Source organism: Setaria viridis, chromosome 8, assembly GCF_005286985.2.
Source record: "Setaria viridis chromosome 8, Setaria_viridis_v4.0, whole genome shotgun sequence".
Taxonomy (NCBI): domain Eukaryota; kingdom Viridiplantae; phylum Streptophyta; class Magnoliopsida; order Poales; family Poaceae; genus Setaria; species Setaria viridis.
This window is the reverse complement of record NC_048270.2, coordinates 35,769,186-35,791,149: the sequence shown is the minus strand read 5'-3', so window position 1 is coordinate 35,791,149 and position 21,964 is coordinate 35,769,186. Positions and strand designations below refer to the sequence as shown.

Sequence of the window (21,964 nt, the reverse complement as noted above, 5' to 3'; positions counted from 1 at the left end):
CAGATCTTCTCCATGGTGATAAGCTTTAAGTCGCCCCTCTTGTACCACGGTGTGCAACAATGTACCGGTACCAGTACCAATGAGTCTCCCCCCTTTTGCCGCGGCTTGATGTAGTACTTCTTGCATGAAGTTTAGTACCATAGATATATCTACACTTGCATTTAAATCAGTAGCACCTTTCTTTCACTTGCTAGCCTTACCAAACTAGCTATAGAAATGTTGGAGCTCCAAAGGTTATTACTGTATGCAACACTAACCTTAAGATCTTATTTCTGTTTTGAAGGCAACATAAGAGTACCAGAACAAGTTTTGATATGATGAGAAGTTGAAGCGGTGGGTGGAAGGATCTGCAATTCTATTTCTGTTTCTTCAGGTATATTATTTTATGATAGATGACAAGTTGACCGATAGCCTATAAAATAGATCCCTGTTTTTCTTTTCGTTTCTGACTTAAATTTCTGGAAGTGATTGTGTATCATGAACTGTAATAGGTCAATCACAGTTGGCATACACTGAAATTAGAATGTACTTGTACTTGGTTCTTGTTTTGAACAATATATGCTCCTTTACTATTCAACTGAATTTAGCACTCAGAGGTAATTTTGTACTGCCAAGTCTATTTGGGATATTAGCTGGTACAGATTATCTCCCTTGCAATGGAGCTTTTGGTTCAGTATGTGGTGCTATGCACTTTTGTGTTCAGTATGTGGTTGATCAGTATGGATTAGCTCCTGTCTGAACCGATAAGTCCTGAGCAAGCAGTAAGTTGTCATGCTCAATTGTGGTTGTTTTAAAATTCGTCCTGATCATGAATGATGAACACATGTCTGGCCATGTTGTTGGAGCTTTTGTTCGGTTCATTCTTACCGGGGTCTCTTGGGAATGATGTTATATTGGAAATATTCCTTGCTTTCCTGAAAAATGACTTTTTAGTTAAGTTTGAATTTGATACGAGCAAAGTTGCCCAAACAGTATTTTCAACCTTTGATGAAAGACCTTCAGAACCTTATGGTTCAGTTGTAGTAAACAGATTTGCTTGCTAGGTTGTTTCAGAACAAAGTTTGCCCACGTTCTGAACAAACTTGAATAAAAGGATTTACAATGAGGAAGAACCTTTTATTTTTTTTCAATCTATGTTGCAGCGCAAAGAGGCATCTTTGCCGAGTGCCCACTTTTTTTCGCCGAGAGCTGGTTTAGCACTCGGCAAAATCTTTACCGAGTGCTCGAGAAAAACCACTCAGTAAAGAACTATTTGCCGATAAAATCGAAGCCGAGTGACGTTTGCCAGTGTTTACTTTTGTGGCTTCGCTGAGTGCCCAGGCCACTCGGCAAAGCTACTGTTTCCAGTAGTGATGGTAGTACATGTTTTGAATGGCTGCACATCCTCCAAGTAATATTCATGTTTATTTTAACAGAATTTATATCTTTCTTTGAGGAAGCATCAGCCCGCATAGTAGACATACAAAGTTCCCTGAAACCAGTACACAATTACATGCAGCTTAATAATAAGCAGCCTTATTAAAACAAACGCAGGAAAATAAAATTACTCAGATCGTATGTACGTCCGATGCATAGCTATATATTACATTCAACTTGACAATTATAAGTAATGGTGGATACGGGATATAGAGATTGCTAATAAGCTCAAGCCATTCGTGCTTAATTTGTTTCCTTCATATGCGTGCTTTCAACTCAGGTCAGAGCATGAGCTCCGATCCCGCAGGCTATCGACTTTACTTGATTAAGCTCATCCACCACCTCTGCCATGGTTGGTCTCTCATCCGCGTCTTCACTGATCAGGCATCGGACCGCGAGCGCACCGACCATGTCCAGGCACTCCATGTAGCGATGAGATTGAGCATTGTCATCGGATAAGACCTCTGCGTCATACATCTCCCGTGCATTGCTGTGGTTCTTGATGGACTTCTTGAAGTCTATGGTCAAAATGTTAGCATCGCCGCTGCCATACCTAGGCTTCTTCCTCGTGATGAGCTCAAGGAGCACGACACCAAAGCTGTAGACATCACTCTTCACCGTGAAATGTCCCGTGGTGTGGTACACTGGATCTACGTAGTTCCCATCTGCAGCTACGTCCATAGCATAATTCTTGACCGAAAGGAGCTTGGAAGACCCAAAGTCAGATACCTTGGGATTGAGGTCGTCGTCAAGGAGGATGTTGGCGGACTTGACGTCGCCATGGACGTGTTTATGCGAGTGCATATGGGAGAGAGCTTTTGCTGAACCAATGGCAATGTCCAGCCGCTTTGGCAGAGAGAGAGTGAGCTTGTTGGCACCATTATGAAGCACTTCATGGAGGCTTCCTTTACCGACAAACTCAAAGACTAGTATGGGGACATCCGTTTCCAGACAACACCCGATGAGGCGGACCATGTTTGGGTGCTCAACCTTGAATTGGAAGCTGATCTCCCTCACGAACCCTTCCTTCCATAGCTTCTCCTGCTCGTGCTGCGGCGCCTCACGTCGCAGCGACTTCTGCCGAAGGCGTGCCACCTTTTTCGCCACAGTGCATTTAACCGCGACCTGTAGTGCTTGTCCGGGATCGTCGATGATGGTCCCCTCATAGACATCGCCAAAGTAGCCTCCTCCAATGCGATTTCTGTAGCTCTTTGTGATAGTCTTCACCTCCCCTTTGGTGAAGATTTTGATACCCACATCCTTTAGAATGTCACCACCGTTTTTGTTGAAAAGTTTCTTCTGCTTTCGTCTCATAAGCAAAATAATTGACAAACATGCTATGATGACGACAAGAGTTATTGCTGCAAACAATAAGGATACATGTTGTGTGATTCAGAAACATATAGGTTACGGCAACTCCATACCTACACTTTCAGTAAAAGTTTGTTAAGCTTAAAAAAGAAGAAGTTTGTTATTATAAAAATAGTAATAAGTTGTATGACAACTGACATTTGCAACAAACGGAAATGGTTAATCAGCTAGCAGTGATCCTATCATTATGCTAATAATATATGTATATTTCAAAGAGGTTTTGATATATTGTACTGATTTAAGAGTAACTGATTATATATTCCGAAAAATAAAGGTTAAATGTACTTTAATGTTTTTTTACTAAACCCTTACGAAAGTGGACGCAAACGTGTGATTCAGAAGAGGCACTACGGGAAAGCTACAAATTGCCGAGTGCCCCAGGCACTCGGCGAAACCCTAAAAACACTCGGCAACGTGTTTGCCGAGTGTAACACTCGGCGACGAGCACACGGCAAAGTTTTACTCGGCAAAGTTAACTTTGCCGAGTGTCTTTGGTCGGGCACTCGGCAAAGGGTGTGCCGAGTGGCACAAAACACTCGGCAAACAATATTTCCAGAAAAAATAAAAAAAAACATACCCCGGCCACCGGGGGCCGCTCCAGCTGGCCGCCGCCGCCGCCGCCGCCACGCCCAGTCCATCCACGGCCACAGCCACCACGCCGCCCGCTGCCGCCACGCCCGCTGCCGCCCGCCACCACGCCGCTGCCGCCCGCTGCCGCCACGCCGCTGCCGCCACGCCGCTGCCGCCCGCCGCCACCACGCCGATGCCGCCACGCCGCTGCCGCCCGCTACCGCCGCCACGCCCGCTGCCGCACGCCGCTACCCGCCCACCACCACGCGCCAGATCCGGAGGGGAGAGAGGTGGGGGCCACCGGATCCGCGTCGGAGGGGAAGAAGGGGGCGCGGATCCGGCCGGAGGGGAAGGAGCCGGGGAAGGGGAAGAAGGGGGCGGCGGCGACCAGATCCGAAGGGGGCGGCGGCGGGCGGGGTCGGGCGCCGGGCGGCGGGGCTAGGGGCTGGGCGTCGGGCGGCGGGCGGCGGGGTGTCGGGCGTCGGGCGTCGGGCGGGGGGCGCCGGGCGGCGGGGCCGGGGGTGGGAGGGGAGGGGGCCGGGGGAGGGAGATGGCGTCCGCCGGAGGAGAGGGAGGGGAGGGGGCCGGGGGAGGGAGATGGCGTGCGGCGGCGGCGGCAGGAGGCGTGGGCCAGGAGGGGGCAGGGGGCGGCAGGAGGCGGCAGGAGGAGAAGATAGGAGAGTGGGGGGAGGGGGCCGGGGGAGGTTAATTTGTTTTGTGGGCCGTCTGTTTGCCGAGTGTCCTATGTGGACACTCGGTAAACGGTTTATTTGCCGAGTGTCCACCATACGACACTCGGCAAAAATTTTTTGAAAAAAATTAAAAAATATCTAACAGTTTCAAAAAAATACCAAATTTTCACACGAATCAATATATGTTCTCTATTGCCTATACAAAAAGTTTTGTAGTCAAACCAAACTCGACCGTCACTTCGACTCTAAATCTTATCGAATCTTCTCAAAATTACTATTCTTCTTCTGAGATGCTTTAGTTTGTAATCATTGTACATGATGAAATGTGCAAAACCTTCTCAATTTTTTTCCATAGCCTCCACGTATTATATCATCACATCATGACAAATCTCATGATTTTCAGACTTTGCTTGTTTTTTTACAATTTAAAAATACTACTGCCACACATTCATGGTCGTGTTTCTTGAACAAGATGTTCGAAATTTCTTTTCATTTCATGGGTCAGGTCTCAAATTGGGCCAAATAACATGAATATCATTTTTCTACTCATTTTGTTCCATAATTTGAATCATTTGCAGTTCAAATTTGACTTATACCAAAAATTTCCTTGAAATGCAATTAATTAAATAAATATAGCAAATAAATCCAAAAATATACCAAATTTTAACATGGAGTACCACATGTTGTATGTGGGGAGTAGAAAAAATTTGGTGGTGAAAAGAGGGAAAAAATTTATTTTTTTGCTGAGTGTTAAAAAAAACACTCGGCAAACCCCCCTCTTTGCCGAGTGTCTTTTTTGACACTCGGCAAACTCCCCTCTTTGCCGAGTGTTTTTTTTGACACTCGGCAAAGAGGGGGCTTTGCCGAGTGTTTTTTATTTGACACTCGGCAAAGTCCCGATTTGCCGAGTGTTTTTTTTTTCGCCGAGTGTTTTTGGCTCGGCACTCGGCGAAGAGCTTGTTTGCCGAGTGTCCGAAAAAAAATACTCGGTAAAAAGAAAACACTCGGCAAATTTAAGGTTTCCCGTAGTGAGGTAGAGAGGAGCGTGCTGAGCCTCACCTGCGGCAGCAATAGCATATGGTGGAAATACATACTGATAACATCCATTTTCACTTTTACCATCTCCTTTCCGGTTAAAGTTGCATTTGCAATTATAATCACCATCTGTATCCTCGCATGTGCTATACATGCCACAAGGACCATTCGTTGTACTGCTACATTCGTTGATATCTGTATACAATAAGATGCAAAAGACATTCACATAAACTTCAAGTAATAATACATGAAAATCTAAAAAAAATGTTTTTTCCACCTAGTTGATAAACGAAACCCTAGCCCGCGTATATAAAGAAACCAAGTATGCATTTATTTACTATTTTCACCTGTACGAGATAGAATTTTCTCAAGGCATTGCACTCAAAGGTGCATTGAAGCATTGACTGGAGTTCGCCCGAACAAATATGTGCAAATTGCAAACTTTTGTCCTGATTCAAAGTTATGACTTGAAGATAGAATGGCCGACCAGAGAAATTGATCCGAGCTATGAAAGATGGTCTGTGTGAGAAGAACAGGTGATTGTATGATCCCACGGGTAGTGAAATCAAGGCAACGGATGAAATAAATGAGTTCGGCTCGGTTTGGAGTGAAGAAAGAGGCTAAGACTCGAAGGCTAGATGGAGACCTTGGAGTATATAACGACTGGAGCATCGTGCAAAGAGCATGTTGGCATGGCAAAGTTGACACAGTACTGATCAGAAGATATCAAGCTTAACGAGAGAAGCTATGGGCTAAGAATTTTATGTTTCCCCAGTTCACTAGACTATGTAAGCACGTATTCCTTTCACAGCTGTAAGAAAACTGGCACGGGCGGGTGTAGAAGAAAACAACGGAAACTGGAAGAAATTTATATATACGGTAACGAAGGAAATGCTAACGTTTTCCACGCTCCATGTACGTGATTCCTACTATCGATATCCTAATAAGGTTATACATACCTCAGCTAGCTTGAAGATTCTAGGGTCGGCACTCACAACCTGGCAACATGACACTGAAACGCTGAAGGCCGGAGAACCTGACACTGATACTCTAAAGGGCTGGCAACATGACACCTCGTGGTTGCAGTACTCTCAAGGGACGACACCGAGATAAAACCGATCAGAGCATGACACGAGCAATCGGTATGCTTGGACTGCAAGGCTCAAGGTCATCACGCCAAGCATGCCACTGAGCAATATACAAGGCATCTAAGCCTTTCAATATAATGGACGGAGATCCAACAATCCTAGTAAACCATTTCCTATCCCTCAAATATATACTTTAATGGTTAAAAAAGCCATGCATATGCAAAACGAATACAAACTATATACGAAGAGTAAATGAAATTTACTAACTTATGCAGCCATCGGTGACGTAGGGGTTGCCCATGTAGCCCTTGGAACAATTGCAGAGGTACCCAGGTCCCTGTGTGGCGTTAACACAGAAGCTGTTTCTACTGATGCAAGCGGGAGCTGTCGATGTAGCCGACGCCCCAGCATCCTTTGGTGGTGCCTGGCAAGACACGCCATCCCTGATGGACCAATCAAGCACCAAGGGGATGGTTCTGTTTCCAACACGGTCAGTAAAGGTCTTGTTGGCATCACGTGTGAGATCACTCCGACTGAAGTGGTACCTTATAATAAATAATAAAATATCCAAGTTCATCACAGTAAGTTAAGAACATAAGATAAGCCATCATCTTGACAAGCAACAGCTACCTCCGCGATGAAAGCGTCGTAGTTTTTAATTTGGAATTTTTAAGTTAGTAGTATTACATACCAGCCTTTCTCCGCGATGAAAGCGAAGCTGCAGGGGCTGTATTCCCACGCTACATTTGTAGGCGTATAGCTGTCGTTGTTCGCCCAGTAGATGTCTATCCTGGAGAGGTTGGTCGGGATGGCACTCTGGCAGCAGCCAAGTCCCGTGCACTCCTCGTCGTCTTGAGCCGCTGCATGCAAGCTGGTGCATGTGGTGATGCAGCCAGTGAAGAAGCTCAAATCCTCTCTGCCATCTATATACGCCCACGTGTAGCAGCCGATGCCTGTAAATTCATTGCGCGTCGGCGAGATAAGAAATATTGTGTCGATGAAGTTCAATCTCCAGCCGATGACTCCGTTGGATGCAGTGGTGTTGGATGAGTTGTAGCAGATGTAGGCCACGGGGGAGAAGACACGCATCTCGCCGGCCTCCAACGAGATGCTGATGACCTCGATGTTGCTTAGATACGGTCTTGGAAGGTTATAGCTATGGTTGCAAGTGATGGCGAAGTCCGAGCCCCAGGCACATTCGTCCCCGATGCCGAATGGGTAGGGAATGCTTACATTGCCGCACATGCTAGGGCAGCCCGGCCTTGGAGCTGCTACCTCCGGTGGTGGTGGCGCTATGTTGGAACCGGAGGCTGCTGCCACCAATGGCGGCACTGGAATTAGATAGGAAAATGCTACGGAAGGAGTAAGGAGAAACCACAGCACTTGTACTGCCATGGATGCAAGGCGCATCATTCTTTATTTTTCTTTAAGAACGAAGCAGCTAACAAGTTATTTGCTTTGCAATTCGCTCCGGCGGCGTGGCTGTTTATAGGCGCGAGTCATTCTTTAGTATTGTGGACGATTTAGGTTGATGGTCTCAAAAGTCAAAACATGGTTATTGCGAGGCAACTTCGTTTATTAAATCTAGCTAAATTAATGATGTTGACAGAGCTTGATACGTCATAGGTTGGTGAAGTACTGACGTGATGCTTAGGCTACATACCCGCCAACTGGAAAGCCGCTATTGTCCCATGCATTCCTTGAAAAAAAAGCACTGTCCCTGGCTATAGAAAAAAATACATTATACAAAAGTTGTCAATTTACATCAATAAAGGACTTGCCGGGCAAACAGAAGTCTGTCAGAGCATAGGCATTGGCCATTCTTGTAATATGGAAGCCACAATGGGATTTTTGTGCTTAGTGGATATGTTTTCATATATTGATCGTGTCACTTTATATTCCATCCCGAACTCATTGTAATTATGCGAATTTATATATAATTGATAAGATCAAAATTAAAGTCTGCTGGAGCATTGGAAAGTCCGGCACAATCACAAGGCAGCTGTGCACAGCGAAACACAGCAAGTTTACCCGACCTTGCGGAAGCTTCAGCGGCAGGCCCACCTTGCGGGTGCAAGGAGGGCTTGCGGCCGATGAAGCTCATTGCAGCAGACTGAACTCGCGAATTTGGCCAACAGCAGTGTAAATTGCAGCGGCAGGTCGAGCTCGCGATGTGATGGCGGCCGGCGCTCGCAAGAACTCACGTCGGAGGGCAAGGGAGCCCGGCCGCAACCGAAGGCAATGGGTAGGCCGGCGATTTTGGGAAGAAGCAGAGGGGATTAACGATCTCTGGCGGCACAAGGAGATGCAGGGCGCTCCTGGTCCGCAGGCTCGTGAGGATGCAGTCCAGCCACACGAGAGGAACGGGCGCAACGAAGGCGTACTACCGAGACGATCGGTTGTGGCATGGAAAATCTCTCCATCCATCGCTCGGTCATCAGTCCAACTGTCTGGAAGCAAGCCAGACAAGCAAGATGACTACCGCTATCGACTAGTAGCTTTGATCGCAGGGCCAGCCTTGACTGGTTGCTTTTGATCGAGGAGAACGACCTGTGTGAAAATGTGGACCTTTCAGAATTTGCAAGATTCTATTCTAGGTTAGGTTGTACTCTACCTACTGTGCGCTGTACTACAGCACAAAACTGGTCTCTTCCTTTAATGTTAATTGTTTGTTGGTTGACTGACCTGGATTCTAATTCTAGCTTTGGAATCTTGCAAATGAAAATAATCATAAAAAAGTTAATGTACATCTCCACATAAGTTATGATCACTGGTGGAGAACTCAAATATTATCCCGGTTGGTAGGTGAAGGACCGGAAAGGCGACCAGAGGGGGGTGAATGAGAGCCTCAAATATTTCTTTCAAAATCTTAGGTCTCTATCCCAAATTCAAGAGCACATCAATCCAACACAGCATTATCAATCACTCATCATCCAAGGGTGACCATCCATTAGTCCTCAGTAGGGAGCAAATCTCCTGAAAAACCATCCGGGATAAAGCAATCGAGATAAAAGGGGTGTCTTTTGTCGTGGGAATTCAACCGGGACTAAAGACCCCCTTTTATACTGATACCGGGACTAAAGGAGCTACCACGCCAGGCGCGGGATAGAACCCTTTAGTCCTGGTTGGTTTTTCCAACCAAGACTAAAGTCCTGCTTGAAATTTCAGGCGCGCGCCGCTTTGGTTAGCTGCATGGCGCATGTAATTTCATGCATGACATACGTACCCTTTAGTTAACTTTTAGTAGTTGATCTTTTTTAATAATAAAATCAAACTAGTATTTAAACGAATCAAACAAGTATTTATACAATTACTATATATACAATTCTTAGTATATATATATACAATTCATAGCACTCTATATATATATATATATATACAAATCTTAGTCTATTATATACAAATCAAACTATATCTACGATGATCTTTCCATCGAGGTGTTGCTCGGAGCATCTTATTTTCATCCATCGTAATAAAATTCTCATTATGAATTTACCACATCTTCCATCAGAAATCCAATGAATCCTTGTTGAATATTATATATCTGTAATTTGGAAACATATGAATTTTACACAAACAATTAAATATAAGGAGGTAGAAAATAATTAACTATTAATAGTTTTATTTTATGTACTTTAAATTCGTGCGGCATCATCTTGGCGGTCTTGGATTTCACAAAAGCGTGCAAGTGCTCACAGACGTAGTAGCCACATCGATTATTTCCAAGTTCCTCTCTTAAGCACTTCAGTGGGGAAAAAACAAGTTATGAAATATTCGTGCTATAGAATGTACAAAATGTGCAAACTTCATATATACCGGAGGCCACAACAAGTCAGGGAGACGAGCCACCCTGGGCCCAGGGAAGCGGTGGCCAGTGGATCCAGAGGAAGAGCAGGGGGAGCGACCTTGCGCCATGCCGGCCACCGGGAAGAGCATCTGGCAACCGGTGACCAGGGACGGCCACCACTCCTGGACAGCAAGCCCCCCGGCCCGGGACGCGCGGATCAGGACCCCAGACGGCGGATCCGGTGACCGAGCTGGCCAAATGGAGACTGGTGGCAGTCGGCGATGGGCAGGCCGACGGAGGCGACATAGGGTTTGCTAGAGGAGAAGAGGAGGCTGCCACCGACATGGCCCGGTGGGCATCTGCGGCAACGGCAGCGGTCGGACGAGTGGAGCGGGTGGGGGCTAGTGGCCTACGGCCGCCGCACATCACTCGCCGAAGCTCCTTTCATGGCGACCATGGTGGCTCCGGTGAACAGGATGCCAACCCCAGCGAAGTAGGCAGATCCGGCGAGGGGCGTGGCAGATCCGGCAGCCAGGAGGACGGATCCGGCCTCCGACGCCAGCGGTGACCTCTACTGGCGTAGGGAGACACGACTGTGTTGGGGCTGAGTGGGGAGAGAAGGGGAAGGAGGAGGGCCACAACGCCGCACGGGCTTCCGGCGGCGGTGTGGCTGGGAGAGGGTGGGCGAGCTTGGTGGTGACGGCAGCTAGGTGTCGTCCGTGCCCAACCTCCGCTCGCTAAGCAAACAGTTCTATTCTAGTGTTAGAATCGTCTGACGAAATGCACATCGCAACAAGAATGTATCGTGGATGCTTGATTCAACTTGTTCGAACTTCTATATATGTTTAGGTGAGCGAGATGAATATGACACATCTGTGCAAGGAGATGCTGGTCACTGTGGTGAACGGGCAATTTCCAGGGCCAATGATAGAGGGGTTACCGAAGGAGACTCGGTGGTTGTTCATGTCGTCAACAAGTCACCCCGCAACATAACGATCCATTGGTAATAGAATCGCTAAGTACCTGGCCCCTATATCATTCAACAAATTCCTGTGTCCCAACTTCCAAAACAGGAAAACTCCTATATATTGAAGCTGTTGTCTGTAATGTAGGCATGGGGTGAAACAGCAGCTGAATTGTTGGGCGGATGGGGTGCCGATGATCACCCAAAGCCCCATCCTCCGAAACCAAAACTTCACCTACCGGTTCAACGTCACCGGGCAAGAAGGAACCCTCTGGTGGCATGCTCAGGTTACCTGCCTCCGGGCAACCTTGCATGGCGCCTTCATCATCCGGCCAAGAGACGGGACCAGCTCGTATCCATTCCCCAATCCTGATAAGGATGTTCCCATCATTATAGGTTTGTGAATTATTCGACTTTTGGATCGTTTAAGACGTACTCTCTCCATTACTTTTTTTTTTGAAACAAGCTAAAAAGGAGAGTTACCGATTATATTAAAAAGAAGAATAAAACCGAAACTGGGGAATACAAAAATGGAAAAAAAAAAGAGAACTGCAAAGCTGCAACAACCTCTTAGCATCTTTCATAACAACTTACATTGGAAACAACACCCAAACCGCCACTCCATCACCGGACATGTATGGCAAATTATAGGTCAATCATTTTGTCTGTTCTGGATACATAGATTTTACTATGTATCTAGACATACGTGTACAACAAAAGCTATATATATGTATATATATATATATATATATAAAAGACAAAACGACCTATAATTTGGGTTGGAGGGAGTAGCACAATGAACGGCAAGTTTGGAGATCTCTACAACTGCTCCGGTAACCATTAATAGGATGCTTGTTAATGTACAAATAAAATGAAACTTTCTTCTATACGACTAATTCCTTCATTTTTAACTCTGAACTGAAGGGGCAAAGGAAGACGGCTATGTGCTGAACGTGGAGCCCGGAAAGACCTACCTGCTTCGAATAATCAACGCTGCTCTCTTCTCCGAGTTCTACCTCAAGATCGCCGGGCACAAGTTCACGGTGGTTGCCGCCGACGCAAACTACGTCAACCCTTATACCACGGACATCATCGCGATCGCCCCCGGTGAGACTATTGATGCCCTCGTGGTTGCCGACGCGCCACCCGGTGGGTACTACATCACAGCCCTCGCCAACCAATCGCCAAAGCCCGACCCCTAGGTACCAAAGTTGGTCACAAGAGGCACTGTGTGGTACAGCACCGGGCACGTCTCCAGCAATGGCGCCGCACCTCCAGCGGCACCTGAGATGCCCGACCAGCATGACACGATGGCCTCCTTCTACTTCCATGGTAACTTGACCAGCTTGAACGACACACAACGGCCGCTGGTGCCGGAGCGTGCCGATGAGTCCCTGTTCATTACCGTTGGCCTGGGCTCTATCTGCCGGCGAGGCGAGACCTGCAAGAGAAGTGGGAGTAACGAGGCCATCCTTGTCGTGACCATGAACAACGTCTCATTTCAGCTCCCTGACACGACCATGCCACTGCTAGAAGCGCACTACTACCACACCAGTGATATTGACGTGCTGCAAGAGCTTCCCGATAGGCCGCCGATGGTGTTCAACTTCACCAACCGGGGCTTGATTCCATGTGGGCCGAAGGAGGGGCAGCTAGAACCTACGTCTAGGGGTAGCTTGGCGCGGCGCTTTCGGCATGGTGCTGTGGTGGATATCGTGTTCCAGGGCACGGCGGTGATGCAGAGCGACTCCAACCCGATGCACCTGCATGGTCACGACATGTTTGTGCTTGCGCAGGGTGTCGGTAACTATGACGCGGCGAGGGATGTGGCCAAGTACAACCTGGTTGATCCGCCAGTGAGGAATTCCGTGCTCGTCCCGAGGATCGGCTGGGCTGCCATCCGGTTTGTGGCAGAGAATCCAGGTGCGTATAGGATTTCCATGTCTAGTAGTACATGTGACATGGTCTTATGCATGTGAAGGTTAGGTCTCACTCACAGCATGATAATCCTTTGCCTTGTATTTGTACAGGGTATGGTTCATGCATTGCCACTATGAGTTCCATTTATCGATAGGCATGGCGGCGATATTCATTGTAGAGGATGGGCCGACAGTGGGAAAATCTCTCCCACCACCACCTTTAGAGCTTTTGGCATGTAACCATGGCCATCATGTTGTGCGAAATGAACTCTACCACAAAACTACAGAAACAGAGTTTGCCCGCGTCAACGAAGTCTGAAAGATAAATTCTACCTTGCATGAGTTCTTAAATAAAGAAAGTATTATTATGAATTATGAACATTGTTTCAACATGAAATAAGATTCTCGAATAGAGTTTCCAATGTGCTTCAGAGTTAAGAGTGAATCCAGCATGCCTCCCCTTGGTCGGACCAGGCGATCCTCGAGTCCGAATGCCTGATGATGCTGGAAATGTTTTGAGCTCATCTTCCTTGCCGCTCCTTTGTGGCGCATGTTATTCGTGAAGCTCAACTACTGGGAAGGATGGCAGCTGAAGAGCTGAGTTAGTGCATTTAGGAGAAAGCAGAACCAAACCATGCACGAGCTGAGTTAGCGTATTTTAGCCACTACATCATGTGAGTGTTGTGTTTCTGAGTATGGAGTCCTTGTCGATCTTCATTGATATACGATCTGTATGAAATAAAGCTCCCTTGCCTCAAACTCTGAGATACGATCCATGCGATAGTTCACACTGATGACATATACGCACTCCATATTAATGTTTATAACTAATGGTAAGGCGAACTGGCGATAGAGTGTAGCTCACGATGAACGAACAATGCAACCAGGTAGTGCATCCAGTTCCAGGCTCCATCCTCAGAAACGGCGTAGAAACCAGTCGTGATGCATATCGGGTACGGTCCATCAGGCCGTCTTTCATGTACTGTACATTCTCCTCGTCATGAATTGAGCAGTTAACATTACAAAGAGAAGTGCATTATTGAACAAAACCATGTTAGCTCAGATCGGCTTAAAAGTTAAATGCTGCATAAATTGAGTTTCTCAACAATTAGTTTTGTTTTTTAAGAAGGGAAGTTGGCTTTCGATGCGCCCCATTTTGTCCCGGTTTAAAGTTGGCCCGGGACAAAAGGGGTGCGCCACGGTAGGCAAAAATGGAGGGTAGAGTTAGTCCCGGTTGGTATTTGCAACCGGGACTAAAGGCCCCCCTTTAGTCCCGGTTGCAACGGCTAGTTCCGGGGTGTCGGTGGTGGCACCCTTTTGTCCCAGTTGGAGGCTTCAACCGGGATAAAAGGTCAAGTTTAGTCCCAGTTGCAGCTTCCAACCGGGACAAAAGGGACACCCTTTAGTCCCTCCAACCGGGACTAAACTTTCAACCGGGACAAAAGGTGTTCCTTTTTGTCTCGGTTGGAGTTTTTAACCAGGATAAAAACTCATCCCAATTATATACCAAGACAGAGGCCTTTCTTCTTCCTCAGGCCCGAGTCAGTCCAGCACATAGACAGAGAGTTGAGCTTCACCTACTCTCCGGTGGTGTCAAAGCAAGGGAGGTGCTGCCCGAAGTTTTTTCCCTCATTTTCGTGGGAATTTCACTTAGCCAACACAAGTGTTGTGAAGGTTTGCTACTTCATCCTTGTGTTATACTTTGATTTATGCTTTGGAGATGGAAAGATTAATTGCTACAATGTGATAAAGTAGAAATGGAGAGGTATTTTGAGCTAGAATGTGAGGGAGATTGATGTGTCATATATAGTATGTATTCTTGCAGTGGTTTAAGAATGATGCTACCTTGTCTAGATGGTTTATCTTATCAAATTCAATAAGATTTTTCAAATCCATACTTGTTAAACTTGCATACCGTGTTCATCTCGGCGAGGATGTTCTCCGCCGAGCAACAACGTATGTCAAGAAGGAGGTTCGATTCTACGAGAAAGAGTGGATACGGACATCGTGACCGTGTCCCCTTTTCCGTAGCATCTAACCTCTTTCATGACGAAGTACGGTGCCGCCCAGCTGAGGACATCCTCGCGAATTGATCACGGTCTTCAAGTTCAACAACTTCTGTAGTGGTAAGGAAAGAATTTTTGTACATAGATGACTTCTGCTACTTGTTGAACTTGCATACCGTGTTCATCTCTCCGAGGATGTTTTCCGCCGAGCAGCAACGTATGTCAAGAAGGAGGTTCGATTCTACGAGAAAGAGTGGATACGGACATCGTGACCATGTCCCCTTTTCCGTAGCATATAACCTCTTTCATGACGCAGTGCGGTGCCGCCCAGTTGAGGACATCCTCGCGAGATGATCACGGTCTTCAAGTTGAACAACTTATGCAGTGTTAAGATAATAATTTTTGTACATAGATGGCTTCTGCTACTAGAGGAAGTGGCGATGGTGGGGGCGATCGTGGTTCCTATTATGGCAAGGTTCCAATCATAGTTGGCCCTCAGCATAAGCCGAAGAAAAAGAGCGCGCTGGAAAAAGCAATGCTTCGTTATTTGCAGCAACGTCATGAAGAAGCTGTTGCCGCGGGTCAGGAACCTCCTTTTGGTGGTCGTTATGCTCCACCCTCAGTCCTGGGTGTTTCACGTCCACTTAGTACTACCGTTTCAGACGACACAAATAAACCTAAGGATGAGGCTGGGTGAGTGGAACCTTCGTCTTCACCGCCCAAGGATGCTTAAAGTCCTCCTAGATAATAACCAGTGGATGGCTTGTTGTATTGTATCATGTTGTTTGGATCTTTAATTTAAATATGTGTATTTGGATCTTCATGTTGTTGTATTGTACACAAGAAATCCTGTGAAAAACACGATCGCCTGCCAGTGGAAGGCTTTCTGCATTCAGTCAATCTACGCAGAGTGAATCGGTCCCTAAGGAACCCCCGAAAGGGCTGCCGTCCGATGGGTACATGAAAGTGACGAAGTTGCTTTGACTACTGAACCATGCCTGGATCGTCGGAGCGAATTGGATGATCGGGCCAAGGGTTTTTAAAACCCCTCTTCCCCTCGCTCTCCTTTCCTTAATATTCACCGTCGAGTCATCAAAGCCGTCAACTAATTCAGAGGGGCTCGGCTGGCCCGGTCGCCCTACGCTACTGGCGCTTCCAAAGGCGAAGCTCTCGTCTTTGGCGACCAGCAAACGGAGGGCTAAAACCTTTAGTTTTGAAGCAAGGGATGAGCGCGAAAGCCGTTGCGCTTCCGTACACGCGCATACGTTTTCTTGCTCCATCGCGCGTTAGTACAATAACGCGCAGCCGTTTTCTTGCTGGGACGGACACGGATCGACTCTCTAAGAAGACTTTGAAGTGGGTGAACACTCGGCCCAGCGGGCGAACATGCCGGCTCCAGCTCTGCGCACCTGCTGACACCTTTCGAAGCACTTTCACGTGTGAACCGAAGTCGTCTTGCCGAACTCCTTCCTTTCTCATTTCAGTCCTCGCCTTTTTCATCTTCCGTAGGAGCCTTTAGTCTTTTGATTAGAGTAGAGGTCGCGAGAGAGCAGAGTGTACCGCCCTGCCATAGTCGCAAGGATCTTAATAGTCGGTCACGACTATTGTCATAGTCAACGACGGTTGAAACTTCCAGGAAAAAACTTCGAATTGGGAGGGCGATCCTCCCGGTGAACTGACCGTACCCCAAACCGACACAGGTGAACAAGTAGAGTATACTAGGGCGCGTCGAGAGAACCATGTCGAAGGAACTCGGCAAAATGACCCCGTAACTTCGGGAGAAGGGGTGCTCTCCTATCTTTTGATTAGGAAAGCGGCACATACCAGGGGGTAGCGACTGTTTATTAAAAACACAGGACTCTGCTAAGTGCTACGAAACTAAGAAGGAAGCAGCAATGTTGCAGCGCATGATAGATGATCACCAAAAATTGTTGTACCCAGGTTGCCAGCAGGGCCATAAAAAACTAGATACGACACTAGAATTTGTGCAATGGAAGGCAAAAAATGGTGTGTCCGATAAGGCATTTTAGGGGATGTTGAACATTATCAAGAAGATTCTTCCCGAGAATAATGAATTACCGTCCACAACATATGAAGCTAAACAGACTATTTGCCCTCTCGGATTGGATGTTCAGAAGATACACGCATGCCCTAATGACTGTATCCTCTATCGTGGTGATGAATACGAGAAATTGGATGCTTGTCCTGTCTGCGAAGCGCTGCGGTATAAGATCAGGCGAGATGATCATGGTGATGTCGAGGGGCAGTCTCCCAAGAAGAGAGTTCCCGCGAAGGTGATGTGGTATTTCCCTATAATACCATGCTTAAAGCGCTTGTTCAGGAACAAGGTGAATGCTAAGTTGATGCGATGGCACAAATAAGAACGTATGAAAGATGAGATGCTGAGACACCCCGCAGATGGGGCCCAGTGGAGATCAATTGATAGAGCATTCCCGGACTTTGAAAGTGAAGCAAGGAACATAAGGTTTGGTTTAAGTACTGATGGATTCAATCCATTCGGTGAGTTGAGTAGTGGCCATAGTACTTGGCCTGTGACCCTATGTATGTTCAACCTTCCTCCTTCGCTGTGCATGAAGCGGAAGTTCATTATGATGCCAGCGCTTATCCAAGGCCCAAAATAACTCGGCAACGACATTGATGTACCTAAGACCATTGGTTGATGACCTTTTACAGCTCTGGAAGGAAGAAGGTGTACGTGTGTGAGATGAGGATAGACAACAGATCTTTAATCTACGAGCATTGTTGTTCGTAACCATCAATGATTGTCCTGCACTGAGTAACCTTTCAGGACAGACAAATAAGGGATATCGGGCATGCACCCACTGTTTAGACGACACAGACAGCATGTATTTGAAGTACTGTAAGAAGGTCGTCTATATGGGTCATCATCGATTTCTCCCTGCTCACCACCAGCTGAGAAAGAGCGCGATGCATTTCAAAGGGGCGCTAGACCATCGTAAAAAACCTGCACACTGTAATGGAAAGCGTGTCTTCGAGATGATGAAGGATGTAAATGTAGTCTTTGGAAAGGGTCTTGGTAGCCAACCTGTTCCGAACGATGATAACGGACATGCACCCATGTGGAAGAAAAAGTCAATATTTTGGGAGCTACCTTATTGAGAAATCCTAGAGGTTCGCAATGCAATAGATGTGATGCACCTGACGAAGAATCTTTGCGTGAACGTGCTAGGCTTCATGGGTGTTTATAGGACCTCGAAAGATACATTGGAAGTACAACAGGACCTGAAAGCCATGGGGCAACGAGATGACCTACATCCGAAAAAGCGAGATAATGAACAACAGTACTTACATCCTGCCAGTTACACTCTCAGCAAGGAAGAGAAGGATAGCATGTTTGAATGCTTGAATAGTATGAAGGTCCCATCTGGGTACTCCTCGAATATAAAGGGAATAATAAATATGAAACAAAAGAAGTTTACAAATCTCAAGGCCCATGACTGCCACATGTTGATGACCTAGTTGCTTCCAGTTGCACTAAGGGGTGTTCTACCAGAAAATGTCCGGTTGCCGCTCGTAAAGCTATGCGCGTTTCTTAATGCGATTTCGCAGAAGGCAATCGATCCATCCAAGCTATCAAAGCTACAGAACGATGTGGTGCAATGTCTTGTCAGTTTTGAGTTGTTATTTCCACCATCCTTCTTCAATATTATGACGCACTTACTGGTTCACCTAGTAAAAGAGATTGGTATTCTCGGACCTGTATACCTGCACAATATGTGGCCCTTCGAGAGGTTCATGGCAGTCCTAAAAAAACTATGTTCTTAATCATGCCAGTCCAGAAGGAAGCATCGCCAAGGGATGTGGAACAGAGGAGGTGATCGAGTTTTGTGTTGATTTTATTGATTCAATTGACTCAATTAGGGTTCCAACTTCATGCCACGAGGGGAGGCTCCGAGGAATGGGCACCCTTGGAAGGAAATTAAGTTTCAGCAATGATACTGATTTGTTCGACAAGGCACACTACCCTGTTCTACAACAGTCATCCTTTGTGTCTCCGTATATCGAGCAGCACAGGCAGATGGTAGTTTTCAAAAACCCGACCAAATCCGATGCTTGGCTTACCCATCATCACATGGAAAGTTTTCCCTCCTGGTTGTGCCAACAACTTATGGGTAACTCTGAGATTCACCCACAGTTTGCCTAGTTAGCCAGGGGACCTGCTAGCACAATCGTGAAATTCCAAGGCTATGAGATAAATGGTTATACATTTTACACGAGAGCCCAAGACTAGAAAAGCACGAACCAGAATAGTGGTGTCTGCATAGATGCCATGGATAGAAATAATAGCAAGGAGTCGTATTATGGTTTCATACAGGAGATATGGGAACTCGAATACGGACCGCTGTACATCCCTCTATTTCTTTGCAATTGGGTGAATCTAACTGCCGTCACCAAAGATCAGTACGGAATGGCAATAGTAGATCTGAGCAAGACTGGATACAGTGATGACCCATTCGTACTTGCCAATGATGTGCATCAGGTGTTCTATGTGAAGGACATGTGCAGCAAACCCAAGAGAAATCCAGAAGAGACATGGGAGCCAAAGTGCCACATAGTTCTTCCAGGTAAAAGAAAAATCGTGGGAGTCGAGTATAAAATAGACCAATCAGATGATTATGATCAGTTTGATGGCATGCCTCCATTCGTAGTTGAAGTTGATCCAAGCATCCTGCTATCCAAAGAAGAGGCTCCGTACTTACACCGCGATCATGATCAAGGAACTTTCGTGAAGAAGAAATTTTACAATGTTGTATTGTAATGCGCTAAATTTACATGACCTTTGTGTAGTAGTTGATACAATTTTTAATTTACCCTATGTATGATTTCATGTGTTCTTAAATTTGTTAGGTGAAGATTTATTAGATAAACATGAACAATGTTAACCACATATATACATGACCTTGCGCGTTGAAATTATTTAATTGAATAATTTCTTGATCACAGCGATGCTCTAAAATAAATATTTTAGAGGCTAAATGAACTCGTATAGAATTAATGACTAAATCACACTTATTGTCAATAACCTCGCTAATTAAATATATTTTTGCATGTACAAAATATGTGAAGGTTTTTGTTTTTCATCCTGAGATGCAATGAAAACATTAATAAAATCCATTTCCAAAAAATAGGCGGGAGACGAAAAATGGGAAAAGGTCCTTTTGTCCCGGGTGCCAACACCAACCGGGACAAAAGGCCCCTCCTTTTATCCCGGTTGCAAACTGCTGCAACTGGGATAAAAGGGTAGTTTTTGCCTCCCGCCGGGACGTACCCTTTTATCCCGGTTACAGTTGGCAACCGGGATAAAAGGGGGGTAGTGGCACCCAGGATAAAAGAGTAGGCTCTGAGTCCCGCCTGGTGGACGTACCCTTTTGTCCCTGGTCCCATCACCAACCGGGATAAAAGAGGGTGGGCTTTTATCCCGGTTGGTAATGGGACTCGGGGCAAAAGGTCCTTTAGTCCCGGGTGGCATTACGAACCGGGATAAAAGGGGGGGATAAAAGGGACTGTAGCCTCTTCTACCCCCCACGCCAGTTACACTTAGCCAAAATTTTGCCAAAATCCCGTGCTCTGCTCCGTCGCCGCCCGTCCGTCTCCCTCGCCGGCCGTCATCGTCGTCATCCCCCATTGCCCTAGCCATCGTCGTCCTGCCGCCCGACCGCCTCGCCCGCGCCCAGACAGCCTCCTCCTCCATCGCCCCGGCCCGCCTCAATCCTCCTCGGTCGCGCCCCCTCGACCTCGTCGCCGTCGGTCGCCTCCATCGCGGGGCATCGTCACCGCCTCCGTCCTCGTCACCGCCTCTGTCGCGCGCGCCACCTCGTCCCCCCTCATCGCCGGCCACCTCCGCCCGGCATTTGCTTCGCTGCGTCCTTGCCTCCGCCATCCCACCGCCCTGGCCGCCGCCGTCCCGTCGCCCCGGCCACCGTCGACCGCGCGAGGTCCGCCAGCACAGGCGTCGGGAGTACCGCTCTTGCTGACGCAAGCCCACCGGCTTGCGTCAACAAGGGCCTTTTTTTTAGTTAGAAAATAAATAGAAATGAGTAGTAATTAGTTACAAAATCAATAGATATTTGTATATGTGTTGGAAAATCAAATTAGTCGAAATTAGTAGTAATTAGTAGTAATTAGTTAGTCGCTTCGCCTAGGTTAGAAATTAATCGTGTTTCATCGTGGTTCATTCCTTCGCATAGGAGACGGTGGCTAATTCCAGAGACGTCCGTCCTCGCCTCTGCCTAGGTTAGAAATTAATCGTTTTCGCGGCCACCTTGCTCCGTCCCCGCCTCCGCCATCTTTCTGCCTCGGCCGCCACCGTCCCAACCTAGGCACCGTCGACCGCACGTGGTCCGCCAGCACTGGCGCCGGGAACGAATTAGTTATAAAATCAATAGATATTTGTATATTAGTTAGAAAATCAAATTAGTAGGAATTAGTAGTAATTTTCTAGAAATTCCAATAAATATGTATAAATTAGTAGAAATTTGGTAGAAATTCGTACACAGTACTACTAATTTGTTGAAATTTGTATAAACATTCCGGACTTTGTGGGATTCATGTTATTGTAAAATTAGTAGGAATTAGTAGTAATTTGCTAGAAATTCCAATAAATATGTATAAATTAGTAGAAATTTGGTAGAAATTCGTACAAAGTACTACTAATTTGTTGAAATTTGTATAAACATTCCGGACTTTGTGGGATTCATGTTATTTTATGATTTCATGTATATACCCTTATGTACATATAACTAAGGCGATTTCTATGACTGTCATGTATGACTCCATGTATGTTTCAATCAATAGTTGAAATGGCAAACGACGAGACCGCAAGGTATCTCATGGAGCAGATAATCGCTGGTGATGGTAGTGGCGACAACCTTCCACTATCGTACACCGATGAAAAGGGCACCTAGGAGGACATGTTCCTCAACATGTCCACCGATATGAATGAAGAGCATCAGCCCTAGCAACACCTTGCCGTGGCGGAAGGTTCCGGCGAGGTATATATAACGAATCTTGTATTGTTTCACGCCAGTGTTACTACTACGTACTAATTAATGAGTCTTGAACTGTTAGCCCTCT

At 46.5% G+C, this 21,964-nt stretch overlaps 1 protein-coding gene and 1 pseudogene across 1 annotated transcript; one reads left to right on the top strand and one right to left on the bottom strand.

Annotated features, from left to right (window-relative positions):
- Positions 1–1,382: 1,382 nt before the first annotated feature.
- LOC117866716 (wall-associated receptor kinase 5) lies at positions 1,383–7,635 on the bottom strand. Its single transcript, XM_034750985.2, has 4 exons — positions 6,864–7,635; positions 6,440–6,717; positions 5,109–5,279; positions 1,383–2,777 (listed from the first exon to the last, which is right to left on the bottom strand). The coding sequence occupies exons 1-4, from the start codon at positions 7,583–7,585 to the stop codon at positions 1,693–1,695; spliced, it is 2,256 nt and encodes a 751-aa protein (XP_034606876.1). The 5' UTR covers positions 7,586–7,635; the 3' UTR covers positions 1,383–1,692.
- Positions 7,636–10,817: 3,182 nt separating this feature from the next.
- Positions 10,818–13,176, top strand: LOC117834595 (laccase-15-like; annotated as a pseudogene).
- The last annotated feature ends 8,788 nt before the right edge of the window (positions 13,177–21,964 follow it).